Below are 14,405 nucleotides of genomic sequence, written 5' to 3' on the forward strand. Positions count from 1 at the left end.
TCCAGACCATCTCTAGATGGCTAAAACAGGTCCTAATAAGGCTGGAGTAGACACTAGCATTTTAAATCTCACTCCACCAGGGCTGCCGCTACATCGGCAGCTATGAAGTTGGATGTTCCTATGGACCAAATCCTCAAGACAGCAGGATGGTCAACGGAGAAAATTTTCCAATGATTTATAACAAACCAGTCATTAAACCTGGAACATTTGCAGAAACAATTTTAAGTTCTGTAATATAATTTACCCCATAAATGGGGGCTATAATTTGGTGTTAATATATTTATCGTTGGGTTTTCAATATCGTATGATGTCTAATGATGTTAACACTATTCTCCCCATAATCAAGGCAGATGTGATGCATGGACTCGTTTCCATGGCATGAAATCAGAGCTTTAAAATCTTCACGTAGTCACTCACGTGACTCCGAAGTAAAATTGTAAGATTAAACGAGAACTTACCAGTTTGAAGTTTGATCATTATTTTATGAGGAGTAACGTTGAGGGATTACGTGCCCTCCGCTCCCACCCTTGATCATATACTCAACTGGTATCTCTTCTCTAATCTTACTATGTTTAGTCATTACAGTTATCTGTGATTTCACACCGCTGCTTTGAAGAATGACATGCATGCGTCCTGGCGGGGTTCTTCACGTAATCCCTCAATGTTACTCCTCATAAAATAACGATCAAACTTCAAACTGGTAAGTTCTCGTTTAATCTTACTATTTCATTGGTGAAAATAGATGATAAATATTCTATAGTACACCTCCCTTGACTCCCAGTACAAATTCCTTCTCTTTGGATGTTTGACAATCAAAAGAATTAAAAGCCAATTGAAAATTAAAAAAGGAACATTGAAAACCAATTACAACAATGAAATACAACAAATTAATTTAAAGATGTGCAAACTAACATTTGATATATCTAGCTTTCCTTCTCTATTGAAATAAACAGTGGTGCCATTTCTTAAGCTGGTCTTATCTGGTGCAGGTACACAAGCATATATTCCTGCACTGACTGTTTGAGACTTGCGGGCAAAGGCCTTTCAAGAAGCTTAGCATTTGTACATTTGCTTGGAAGTTCTGATTTCCTGACGGATAAAATGGGGAAAATGTGATCAATTCTCTGTAGACTTAGAAACATAGAAAATACGTGCAGGAGTATGCCATTCGGGCCCTCGAGCCAGCACCGCCATTCAATATGATCATGGTTGATCATCCAAAATCAGTCCCCCGTTCCTGCCTTTTCACCATATCCCTTGATTCCCTTAGCCCTAAGAGCTAAATCTAAAAGCCCTGTCCCACGGTACAAGTTCATTCCAAGAGCTCTCCCGAGTTAAAAAAAAATCAAACTCGTGGTTAGCACGGAAAATGAACTTAGCGGGTACGTCGGTGCTCGGGGACGTCTCTTAGCGCTAACGACAGGTAATCGGGAAGACTCGCTAATGGCAGGTAAGCACGGGAAGACTCGTGAAGATTTTTCAACATGATGAAAAATATCCACGAGAGCCCCGAGTACCGACGAGTGGCCATTACCGTAAATCTCCGAGTTCGAATCAGGGCAAACTCGGAGAACTCTTGGAATGAACTCGTGCCGTGGGACAGGGGTTTAACTCTTTCTTGAAAAACAAAACAGTGAATTGGCCTCCACTGCCTTCTGTGGCAGAGAATTTCAAAGATTCACAACTCTGGGTGAAAATGTTTTTCCTCATTTCAGTCCTAAATGGCCTACCCCTTATTCTTGAACTGTGACTCCCCTGGTCCTGGACTACCCCAGCATCTGAACATTTTTCCCTGCATCTACCCTGCCCAATCCTCTAAGAATGTATGTTTTTACAGGATCCGGTCTCCGAAAGGGATCCTATAGAAACATATAACGGGATCCTCTGGCCGGTCCGATAGGAGACCGGACAGAGCTTTTGAGCTGCAGCTTCAGTGGCGGGGCAGCACTGAGGTACCATCGCAGAGCGGGGAGATGCCTTACTCGTGTCGCCGTGTGGAGCTCCGGAGTGCTGGGCCTGCCAACTTCAACATCGTGGAGCTGTGGTCTGCGGAGGTTCCAGCTGCAGTGGCGCTGAATTTAAACACCACGGAGCCTGGGATCTTTCCCTCACAGTGGGAAACGTTGATCCCGCTGTGGGGGGATGTTTTTTATGTTTAATGTTAAATTCTATAATGTGGTTTTTTTTGTGTGCTGCAATGGCAACTCAAATTTCACTGCACCAATTGGTGTATGTGACAATAAATGTCCTTTGTTCTTTGACATCCTTCTAAATTCCAGTGAATACAAGCCCAGTCGACCCATTCTTTCATCTTATGTCAGTCCCGCCATCCCGAGAATTAACTACGCTGCACTCCCTTAATAGCAATGATGTCTTTCCTCAAATTAGACCAAAATTGCACACAATACTACAGGTGCAGTCTCTCCAGTGCCCTGTACAACTGCAGTAGGACCTCCTTACTCCTAAACTCAAATCCTCTCATAATGAAGGCCACATGCCATTCGCTTTCTTCACTTCCTGCTGTACCTGCATGCATACTTTCAGTGACTGATGAACAAGCACACCCAGGTCTCGTTGCACCTCCCCTTTTCCTAATCTGACACCACTCAGATAATAATCTGCCTTCCTGTTCTTGCTATCAAAGTGGATAACCTCACATGTATCCACATTATACTGCATCTGCCATGCTTCTGCACACTCACCCAATCTATCCAAGTCACCCTACAGCCTCATAGCATCCTCCTTGCAGCTCACACTGCCACCCAGCTTTGTGACATCCGCAAATTTCGAGATGTTACAATTAATTCCCTCGTCCAAATCGTTAATATATATTGTAAACAACTGGGGTCCCTGCACCGAGCCTTGCAGCACCCCACTAGTCATGCCTGCAATTCTGGAAAGGTCCCGTTAATTCTTACTCTTTGCTTCCTGTCTGCCAGTTCTCTGCCCATGTCAATACCCCACCCCCAATACCACATCCTCTAATTTTGCAGATTAAACTCTTGTGTGGGACCTTGTCAAAGGCTTTTTGAAAATCCAGGTACACCACATCCACTGGCTCTCCCTTATCCATTCTACTTGTTACATCCTCAAAAAATTCCAGAAGATTAGACAAGCATGATTGCCCCTTCATAAATCCATGCTGACTTTGACCGATCTTGTCACTGCTTTTGCATAAACATTAGAGCCGTTGTTTCTTTGTATCAACACCTATAGCTAAAATACACACAAAGAGAATCTTCGAACAGCAAGGAGGCAGATCATCATTTCAAGAAATCTTGTGAGGAAATGTTTATCAAAGCTCATTTGGTAGCATCCTTGCCTCTGAATCTGAAGGTTGTGAGTTCAAATTATATATAAGCAACAATAAGCAAAAGGTCCTTCAATTCAGTGGAGGGTTTGCCCCTTTGTTGGAAGATCTACCTTTCAAATATTTTCGATGGTGAACATATGACATTTAATGTCACTACTTTGAATAGCTGATTTGTTTTCCCGGAAACCAAAATCCCTCAAATAACATTAAAGCTGTCCATTTTTACATTACTGTTTCTAAAAGTTTGCTTTGCACATATTGGCTGCAACATTTCTAACATTACAACAGTGACTATAGTGCATAATGTCCAGGAATGAACTGCAGCTGTTGGTTTAAACCAAAGATAGACACAAAGTGCTAGAGGAACCCACAGCCGGTCAGGAGCATCTCTGGAGAAACACGATGGGTCATGTTTCGGGTTGGAACCCTTTATCAGACTGAAAATAGGGGGGGGGGGGGGGGGGGGGGGGGGGGGGGGGGGAAAATACGAGAACAAAACAAGGCCGGCAACAGAAGCCCAAGGAAGGGTGAAGCGAATATTGGGCCACGTTTGCTGTGGAAGCGGTGATAACGAAGGGAAACAGGGATGCAAACAGTGGAACTTATAGAAACTTACAAAATTCTTAAGGGGTTGGACAGGCTAGATGCAGGAAGATTGTTCCCGATGTTAGGGAAGTCCAGGACAAGGGGTCACAGCCTAAGGATAAGGGGGAAATCCTTTAAAACCGAGATGAGAAGAACTTTTTTCACACAGAGAGTGGTGAATCTCTGGAACTCTCTGCCACAGAGGGTAGTTGAGGCCAGTTCATTGGCTATATTTAAGAGGGAGTTAGATGTGGCCCTTGTGGCTAAGGGGATCAGGGGGTATGGAGAGAAGGCAGGTACGGGATACTGAGTTGGATGATCAGCCATGATCATATTGAATGGCGGTGCAGGCTCGAAGGGCCGAATGGCGTACTCCTGCAACTAATTTCTATGTTTCTATGTTTCTAAGAATGTAGAATGGCTTGGGGGGGGGGGGGGGGGGGGGGGGGGGGGGGGGGGAATGGGAATGGGAGGGAAAGGGAGGGAATGCAGGGGTATGCAGGGAATTGCAGGATGAAATTAACGTTCATATGGCTGGGTTGTCAGCTACAGTGCAATGACCTCCTTTTAATGGAAAGTACTTTTTTAGATGCCCTGACACCAGGCAAAACAATGGGGGTTTTTTTGGTTACTTGAAGATCCCTGTGCAAGAGGTGGAGAAACAGGACCAATTTGTTCCTCGGCTTTGAATCATGAAATTAGATCTATGACAGGCAAATCAGATCTTGATTTAAAATCTCCTCCGAAAGATAACTTTTCCAAAAACATAGAAACCCTTCTGTAATTTGAAGTCCCAGCCTTCACTTTGGCTGAACATGTCCTTTTTGATACTTCGAACTAATTTGAGGCCTATTTTAAATTCTTATATGAGCGCACACAGATAACATGTAGATGATATTGCTGTAGATGTTTAGCCTTCTTTTTTGGTAGACAATAGTTAGTTCTACCTAGTTTTATTTTTAGTGATGTCCTTCGGTCCACCAAGTCCGTGCCGACCAGTAATCACCTGTACACTGGTTCTGTCCTACACACTAGGGACACTTTACCGAAGCCAATTAACCTATAAACCCGCACCTCTTCGGAATGTGGGAGGAAACTGGAGCACCTAGAGAAAACCCACACGGTCACAGAGAGAACGTACAAACTCCGTAGCGACAACACCTATAGTCAGGATCGAACCCGGGTCTCCGGTGCTGTAAGGCAGCAACTCTACCACTGCGCACCGTTATTGCCAACTATAGTATATGAGGTACAAATATAGATGAACACCCATCTATATTAAGCTTCCTAGCCAAAAGCTGCTTTAAGTATAAATCGTAATAAAAAGTTCATGTGGATGACTAATTCAGTGAGAAAATGTCACTTACATACAGTATGCAGCTTTTGAAGCAAAAGCACTGATTACCTGCATATCAATGTCTGCTGTATCTTTTCCACATTATCTACCTTGTAATCATTTGCATATAAAAGTATGCCTCTAATGGTCTGGAAGCTTATTTTTATTCTGAATATCAATCTAGACCCGCTTTGTCTAACACGGTAAATTGTTACACAATTAAGTAGTACTGCAAATCAGCTGGGTTCATTGTTCTGCGCAAATGTCGCATCTCAGACTATCTATATTACTAAATCTGATCTTGACCGCTTTTGGCCGACTGTGCTGCGATTTCTGAGAGAACGCCGCCACCTACGGCCGTTATTTTTGGCCACCTCGCTCAGAGCCCCCCCCCTCCGCCGTATGAGTGCGAAGGATTTTTTCCGTCGATGAAAAATGAGTGAGATATTAATGTTTTTACAAAATTCCCCATTCTCTCTGCTGCCCCCGCTGGCGGCAGGGGGAGGGACTATAAAACCCCTGCTCACTCAGTCTCTGCCAGACCAGGAAGCGAGAGGGTCACGGCTCTCTGAGCTGCGAATAACACTGAACGCACGTCTACTCCACGGTGAGTCCCCTCAATGCGGCTGTAAAGTGGCTACAGCCCTTTTAAAAAAGTTTGAGTTTACAAAATTAATTTTGGTTGTCGGGTGTCAGCAGCCCAATTATTTGCCTCACTTTTTTTTTTAACAAGTTTGTGTTCACAAAATGAATTTTGGTTGTCGGATGTCTGCAGCCCAATTGTTTGCCTCACCTTTTTGACAAGTTTGTGTTCACAAAATGAATTTTGGTTGGCGGGTGTCTGCAGCCCAATTGTTTGCCTTGGCTTGGCTTTTAAAATTGTTGCAACAGTTGGATGCCTGCCCAAGCATTCATACGGCCCACAATGTCTATACTAGCCCTCTGGAAACCAGTACCTTTGGCCCACAACACCCATAGTAGCGCAACAGACAGCACCCCCCCCCCACTGGCGAGCAGTATTGGAATTGGTGGAGACGTGGAATATTGCGTTGGTGACCTGCCCTCCCGTGTGATGCTGGGACCCAACGGGTCCCACGTAGTCTAGTTCTTAATCACTTCTGCCCTGCCCCGTGATTATTAACAGATAAAAATTAAAAAAATATGTTGCACAGGTATGATTCATCTCTTTTGTTTAGACATAGGAGTGTGTATTTGTGATTTGCATTTACCTAATTTAAACCCCTGTCCCACGGTACGAGTTCATTCAAAGAGTTCTCCCGAGTTTGCCCTGATTCGAACTCAGAGATTTATTATAATGGCCACTCCTCGGTACTCGGGGCTCTCGTGGACATTTTTCATCATGTTGAAAAATCTTCATGAGTCTTCCCGTGCTTACCTGCCATTAGTGAGTCTTCCCGAGTGCCTGCCGTTAGTGCTAAGAGATGTCCCCGAGCTCTGACGTACCTGCTGCGTTCATTCTCCGTGCTAACCATGAGTTTGATTTTTTTTAAACTCGGGAGAGCTCTTGGAATGAACTCGTACCATGGGACAGGGCTATTAAGATAATAAGTCAAGCTATGATTACTATGATGCTGTAGAATATTGTTATTTCAACTTAGTTTGCATAAAGGTTTATGGGGCAGAAATTCTGAGGGATCCCAAACAATGACTCTTGAGGAAGGCCATGGCACAGCTAAAACCCTTTCGTCGGAGGGTGGTGACCCTGTGGAATTATTTGTCATAGATGGCTGTGGAAGCCACGTCAGTGGATACATTTTAGGCAGAGATAGATGGATTCTTGATTAGCATGGGTATCAGAGGTTAAGGGGAGAAGGCAGGAGAAAGGTGTTAGGAGGGAGAGATAGATCAGTCATGATTGAATGGCGGAGTAGGCTTGATGGGTCGAATGGCCTAATTCTGCTCCTATCACTTATGACCTCATGAACTCTTATGGAACTTCAATTGACTTTGAATACCCTATCTTGTACAAACTTGGGTGATTTGATTAATTAGTCAAAACAATACTTTTCCAAGCATGGGATATACCATATTTGACAAAAACCCAACACATAACAGGAGATTGGAAATAAAAAATCTCTTTACTGCGTAAAATAACAAAATGATCCTATTATTTAGCAGTTAATTATAAAATGTCAGTAAAACATACAAGGCTTGAAGCATTGCTAAGAACAAAATTAATTAGGCAGTAAAAAATGTTATGACAGCAATTTACCTGGATGTTAGTCTTCTGTGACTAATGCAAACCACTCTATGGTTGTCTTCAGCAATGCATACTTTGTGTCGGCTGCATTTCACATTTAGACAAGGATCTTTAGCGGCATCTAATCCTGGAGAAAGTAATTAAAAAGAAGACGTTAAGAACTATACAAAACAGGTGGAATGTTTGTGGTTCCAGACTGTAGTCATAATAAATGACTAAAAAAAATAGAATGTGTCCGTACAACTGCTGTTAATTCCAGTACTAATCCAAGGAATTTTTCTGTTAACCTTTGGGATGAAAATTGTGAGAATGGTAGAATATTTTGCCTAAAATTGTGGTTGCAGCAACATCCATAAGTATTTTTTTCAAAATAATTCAAACGTTGCATAAGTCAAATGATATTTAGGCTTAAATTTGGTTGCAGGTACAGGACGAGACTTATTTAGATAAAAGGCCATCTTCTCCATTGTACTAATTTTGGTTTCATACAAATAGACAAAATAATGTACAAGATACGTAAAGATATGAACATGGTGAATTAGCTGTAGGAATCACATATTTTATGGTGCTATTCTGCTTGACAGATCTCAACAGAGTGTTCAGTGAAGTACATTTGTGTTGTTCTTTGCTGTATCTTACTGCTTTTACTTCCATACAAGTCACATCAAAAGCAGTCATCACTGTCAAAAGAAATATATTACCTTTCTAGTGTAAGAAACCGTTACAAATGATGTTCATTATAATTAAACTTTAGTGACACATCTCATGTAGACAATACTGAAACATATGAAAAACGACTCTGAATATTGCACTTAACTACCAGATATGGTGAGACCTTTGCAAAGCTATCTTTATTAAACATCCCCACAACCTGGAAGAAAATATGAATGCAAAGCTTGTAATTTAATGCTGATTTAATAAAAGGATAATGACAAATATGATTCAACACTGACTTCTGTGCCGATGAGGAATCCACAATACTTGCTTTCTTTGGTTATTCTCCAAAGAAAACCAGCTTTGTTGCAGCATGATGACATTTATTACGATGAAAGACATTGCCTACTTGTTGGTACATAATCTGGTTAAACAAGCCAATAAATGCTTGAAGAATCATGAAAGTGCCAATGTGTGGATGTTATGGTATTTCCCAGTTTTCAATGTAACAATTGACAAAGCAAGAGTAGATTTAAAGGATTTGAAGGTGCTTGAAAAACAACTGGAGAGTTATTCTTAGTAGGTGGGTCATGTTTCATCCTCAATGAACATCAGTGAAATAGATCGGGTGCACAACACTGCAGCTGATAGAACAGTCCCAGCAGCTTAAGGTTCATTCCTGACCTCAGGTTTGTGGTCAACTATAGTTTGTGGAACCTTGTTTTCCACAAATTGACCACGGGAATAAAGAAATTGCAGACTAATTGAATAAGAGTTTTGCGTCAGTCTTCACAACGGAAGACACCAGCAATGTGCCAGAAATTCAAGAGGGTCTGTGGCGGAAATTAGTGGAGTTGCAATCACTAATGGACCTGTCCCACTCAGGCGATTTTTCAGGCGACTGTCAAGTTCCCGGCAGTCACCTGAAAAACCAGCAACTGGAACGGCGACTGTAAGAGTAGAACACACATACACACATCGCTCCTTCACTTGCCCGTTATACAGGCAGGGGACAGGGCAAGCAATGGGGGGGGGGGGGGGGGGGGGTAGAGGGGGACAGAGCGCTGTGTCTGAGTGAAATTCACACGGTGCAAGGCCAAGGTTATACAGACACACACCGCGGTGGACAGGAAGGTTGGCGCTGTAATTAAGATGGCTAAAGCACGGTGTACGGTAAGTCCTTTAAAAGAGGGGGGTGCAAGTGGTGGGGAGGAGAAGGGGGAGAAGGGGGGAGAGGGAGGAGAAGGGGAAGGAGGGAGAAGGAGTGGAGACAACTTTTAAGAAGCCAGAGATACACGGCTGTGAAGTTCGGCGGACATTAACATTAACGGTCGGTTGTCCTTGGTTCTGAAAACCACTGCTTCCTTTTTTTCCCCCAATGAGCCAATGAAATTCACCGGTCAGTACCAGCTACAATTTGCGAGAACCTACGAGAACCTTCGACCTCCTGGCGACCCACTAGGACCTCCTGGCGACCCACTAGGACCTCCTGGTGACCCACCTACGGCACGAGAATTCTCGCTGCTCTCCATGGTGACTTAATTCTAGTCGCCGCTAATTTTTCAACGTGTTGAAGCCGCGATAATAAGGCCGCGACTAGTTCCCAGAATGTGGGAATTCCTCACGACCATGACGGCGACTCCCCGGAACCACCCGCAAACATGTGGCGACCAAGTGGCGACCATGTGGCGACTGCAAAGTCTCCTGCACTCGCCTAAAACGTTGCTTAAGTGGGACAGGCCCATTAGGAGAAGGTGCTTAGGATGCTGATGGGTCTGAAGGTGGATAAGTCACCTGGCCCAGATGGACTACACCCCAGGGACTGTGGAGGCATTAGTAGTGATCTTTCAAGAATCACTAGAGTCAGGAGTGGTCCCTGCGGACAGGAAAATGGCAAATATTACTCCACTGTACAGGAAGGTAGCGAGGCAATAGAGGGGAAGCTATAGTGGTTCCCTGGTTGCTAAGATTTTAGAGTCCATTATTAAGGATGAGGTTTCCGAGGATTTCAAAGCACATGATAAAATAGGCCACGATCAGCTTGGTTTTGTGAAGGGGAAATCTTGCCTGACAAATCTATTAGAATTATTTGAGAAAGCAAATAGCAAGATAGACAAGGGAAAGTCAGTGGATGGTGTTCACTTGGGTTTTCAGAAGGCCTTTGATAAAGTGCCACAAGTGAGGCTGCTAAACAAGATGAGACCACATGGTATTAGAGAAAAGAGACTAACATGGATAGAAGGTTGGCAGAATGGCAGAAGGCAAAGAGTGGGAAAAGGGTGCTTTTTCTGGTTGGCTGCCAGTGACAAGTGGTGCTCCTTAGGGGTCGGTGTTGGGCCATCTACTTTTCTCGTTGTATATCAATGATTTGGATGATGGAATTGATGACTTTATGAAATCATTTGCGGACGATACGAAGATAGGTGGAGCGACAGGGAGTGTAGACAAAGCAGGGAGTCTGCAGTAGGGGGGATAGGTTGGAAGAATGGGCAAAGAAGTGGCAGACGGAAAACAGCGTAGCAAAGCGTGCGGTCATGCACTTTGCTAGTAGGAATGAAGGGGTAGACTATTTTCTAAATGGCAAGAGGAATCAGTAATTGGAGATGTAAAGGGACATGGGAGTACTGGTGCAGGATTCCCAAAAGGTTAATTTATAGGTGGAATTTGGTAGCAAGGAAGACAAATGGAATGTAACCCCTGTCCCACTTGTGGCTGATTTAATCATGGCTGATTTATCTCTCCCTCCTAACCTCATTCTCGTGCCTTCTCCCCATAACCCGTCACCTGTCCTAATCAATAATCTATCTATCTCTGCCTTAAATATATCCACTGACTTGGACTCCACAGCCTTCTGCGTCAAAGATTCCACAGATTCACCACCCTCGGACTAAAGAAATTCCTACTCATTTCCTTCCTAAAAGAACGTCCATTAATTCTAAGGCTATGAACTCTAGTCCTGGACTCTCCCGCTGGTGGAATCATTCTCTCCACATCCACTCTCTCTAAGCCTTTCACTATTCTGTACATTTTATTAATGCCACTTAGTTTTAACTTCTGAGACATTTGACCAACTCAGTCCCTCTGCAGAAAAAGTTTGACTTATGGTATTTCAAGGCTGGGTTGAGTTTGGGATAAAACAAAAGTGATCTGCACACTTCAGACACTCCTCATCAATTCAATGACCCATCATGATGCAGCTGCTGGTCCCTTTAAAATTGCATTAGGCGGTCGATGAGCTACCAATATTATATGTTCTTTCTAGTTTGTTTCTGCATAACTGGTCCTCCAAATGACCAAGCCAAATTCATGCTGCGATGCCATCGACACAATCAGTTAAATTCGGAGCTAATGGCTCATAGAGTGTCAGAACAGAAACAGATCTTTGGCCCCACTGAATCCATGCTGACCAGCAAACTCTATTTCTTATTGTACCAATGCCTACGATACATTGCCAGTTAAAGAGTGCAAACAAGCTCACATAAATACTGAAGACTGTTGGTGTGCTGATGTCCCACTGTTTCAGCATCCTGGATCTCATTCTTTCTGGGTACTTTGCCCATTCTCCTTGTGAGTTTCTCCCAGGTGCTCTGGTTTCCTCCCACATCCCAAATGAGTGCTGATTGGTACATGAACTGCCGACTGTAAATTATGCCAAGTATAAGCGGGTGGGATGAGACAGGGTGAATTCAGCACATCAGCGACTGAATTCAGCAACATCAGCGCCTCTACTTCCTGAGATTATGGAGAGTCCGTATGTCAAGGAGGACTCTCTCGAACGTCTACAGGTGCACAGTGGAGAACATGCTGACCGGTTGCATCGTGGCTTGGTATGGTAACCTGAGCATCCAGGAGCGGAAAAGGCTGCAAAAAGTTGTAAACACTGCCCAGTCCATCATCGGCTCTGACCTCCCTACCATCGAGGGGATCTATCGCAGTCACTGCCTCAAAAAGGCTGCCAGCATCATCAAGGACCCACACCATCCTGGCCACCCACTCATCTCCCCGCTGCCATCAGGTAGAAGGTACAGGAGCCTGAAATGTGCAACATCCAGGTTCAGGAACAGCTTCTTCCCCACAGCCATCAGGCTATTAAACACAATCCAAACAAACTCTGAACTATAACAGCCTATTGCACTTCATCTGTTTATTTATGTGTGTATATTTATATTCTATGGTATATGGACACACTGAACTGTTCCATATTTATGCCTACAATATTCTGTTGTGCTGCAGCAAGCAAGAATTTCATTATCCTATCTGGGACACATGACAATAAACTCTCTTGACTCTTGTCTCGACTTGGGAATTAGTTACAGGGAATTGAGTGAGGGTACAGTTTGCCCTGAGAGTTGGCATAAATGGGCTGAATAGCTTTCTTCACTGTTGAAAGGAAATAGAATATTTTCCTTGGGCAGTTAAAGACAAGTTTATCTTCACTGTTGAGTGCAGGCTTTGATGACTGGGTACAAGAAGCCATTTATGTCCCCCCCTCCATTTTACCTCACACTAATCTAGCAATATCATTCATTTAAATCTCAACATGGGTAGTCTAGAATGGGGCGATGAGGCAAGGCACGTGGTGGAGTGGTAAGTCAATAAGGTCATCGGCGATAGGAATAGAATTAGGCCATTCAGCCCATCAAGTCTACTCCACCATTCAATCATGGCTCATCTATCTCTCCCTCCTAAACCCATTCTCCTGCCTTCTCCCCATAACCTGTAACACCCATTCTAATCAAGAATCTATCAATCTCTGTCTTAAATATATATATCCATTGACTTGGCCTCCACAGCCTTGTGTAACAATGGATATGAAAAGCAAAGTGATTATAAAAAAGATGGTGGCACAGAAATAATGAGTAAAATGATAAAAATAATAAGAATTAGGATTTTGGCCAAATCTGATAGTTTATCTGCAGCATTTATTCATTACCACTTTATCTCAAGTAACAAGTAATACCAAGCAAAACACAGTGCGGGTGGAACCCAGCAGGTCAAGTGTTTTATTGTCATGTGTCCCAGATAGAACAATGAAATTCTTACTTGCAGCAGCACAACAGAATAAGTAAATACAGTACACTGTAAACAATATGATAAATGAGAGGAAAAGAAAGTGCAGTGTGTGTATATATACACATACCCACAAGTACACACACATATATATATTTAAGGTCAGGCAGTATCTGTGGGGGGAATGGACTGGTGACGTTTCGGATTGAGACCTTTCTTCAAACTGATATAATAAGTAATATGTCATGTCATGTCATGTCAAGTAATAGGCATGTCAACATGTAGTATCTTGTCAACACGATTAGAAATTTGTCCTTCCGTGTTTACAGTAAATGTACAATAAACTAGAGACTTTGTTTTGTACCCTGCTTTTCTATTTCAATTGCAGTGAGGTTGATGCAACCGAATTTGAGCTGCAAAAGAAATTTAGCACAGGGTACCAGGGAAGAGTTTCTAACTCAATATTTATATCCAGCCTTACTTGGTTTTCAATGACAAATATTGTCAGATGCAAAACTAACATGCATGATCTGAGCCTATTTCACTTTCTACTCACTACCAGTTTGCCATGTTACAAATGGAAATGTCCACATTATTCTGGAAGATCAATTAAGTGAAATCTTAAAGCTTATCTGCAAGGCACAGCAGGCTAATTATAACATTTGTGTTATCAAATTATATGCACTCCTATTAATTATAGCTGTTTGATACAGAATAAATGTAAGTCACATCTGACAATATCTGCAGTAAGTGCTTTTTGTGCTGATAACTGACTTCAAGCTAGGAACTGATTAACAAATGAAGAACGCAGCGACTATTCCCACAGAGCTAGACACAAAAGGAAAGAGAAATGTGAATTTATAAAGGGTCTTTAATGCCCTCAAAACATCCAAAGGTGCATTACCGCTAACAAAATATTGTTGTGTAATCATGAGTATAGTGGAAAACATGGAAACTAATTTAAATGATCGGAATCAAAAGCCTATTTTAGTGATGTTAATGAAGGAAATAAGGAAAACACCTGTTAATCTTCAGTTTTTAGTTTGAGGGATACAGCGTGGAAACACGCGTCGGCCCACCAAGTCCACACCGACCAGTGATCCACCCCACATTAACACTATCCTACACACACTTGGGTCAATGTACACTTATACCAGGCCAATTAACCTACTGCACGTCTTTGGAGTGTGGGAGTAAATCGAAGATCTCGGAGAAAACCCACATAGTCACATGGAGAACGTACAAACTCCATACAGAGAAGCACTCGTAGTCGGGATCGAACCCGG

At 42.9% G+C, this 14,405-nt stretch overlaps 1 protein-coding gene across 1 annotated transcript in view; it reads right to left on the minus strand.

The window, feature by feature from the left end:
* The window catches only part of spock3 (SPARC (osteonectin), cwcv and kazal like domains proteoglycan 3), a 435,237-nt gene that overhangs the window by 264,423 nt on the left and 156,409 nt on the right, over positions 1 to 14,405 (minus strand). The window contains exon 4 of the mRNA XM_055645071.1: positions 7,468 to 7,582. Within this exon, the coding sequence (XP_055501046.1) occupies positions 7,468 to 7,582 (115 nt within the window). The remainder of the gene's footprint in view (positions 1 to 7,467; positions 7,583 to 14,405) is intronic.

This window comes from Leucoraja erinacea, chromosome 1, assembly GCF_028641065.1.
Source record: "Leucoraja erinacea ecotype New England chromosome 1, Leri_hhj_1, whole genome shotgun sequence".
NCBI classification, from domain to species: Eukaryota; Metazoa; Chordata; class Chondrichthyes; order Rajiformes; family Rajidae; genus Leucoraja; species Leucoraja erinaceus.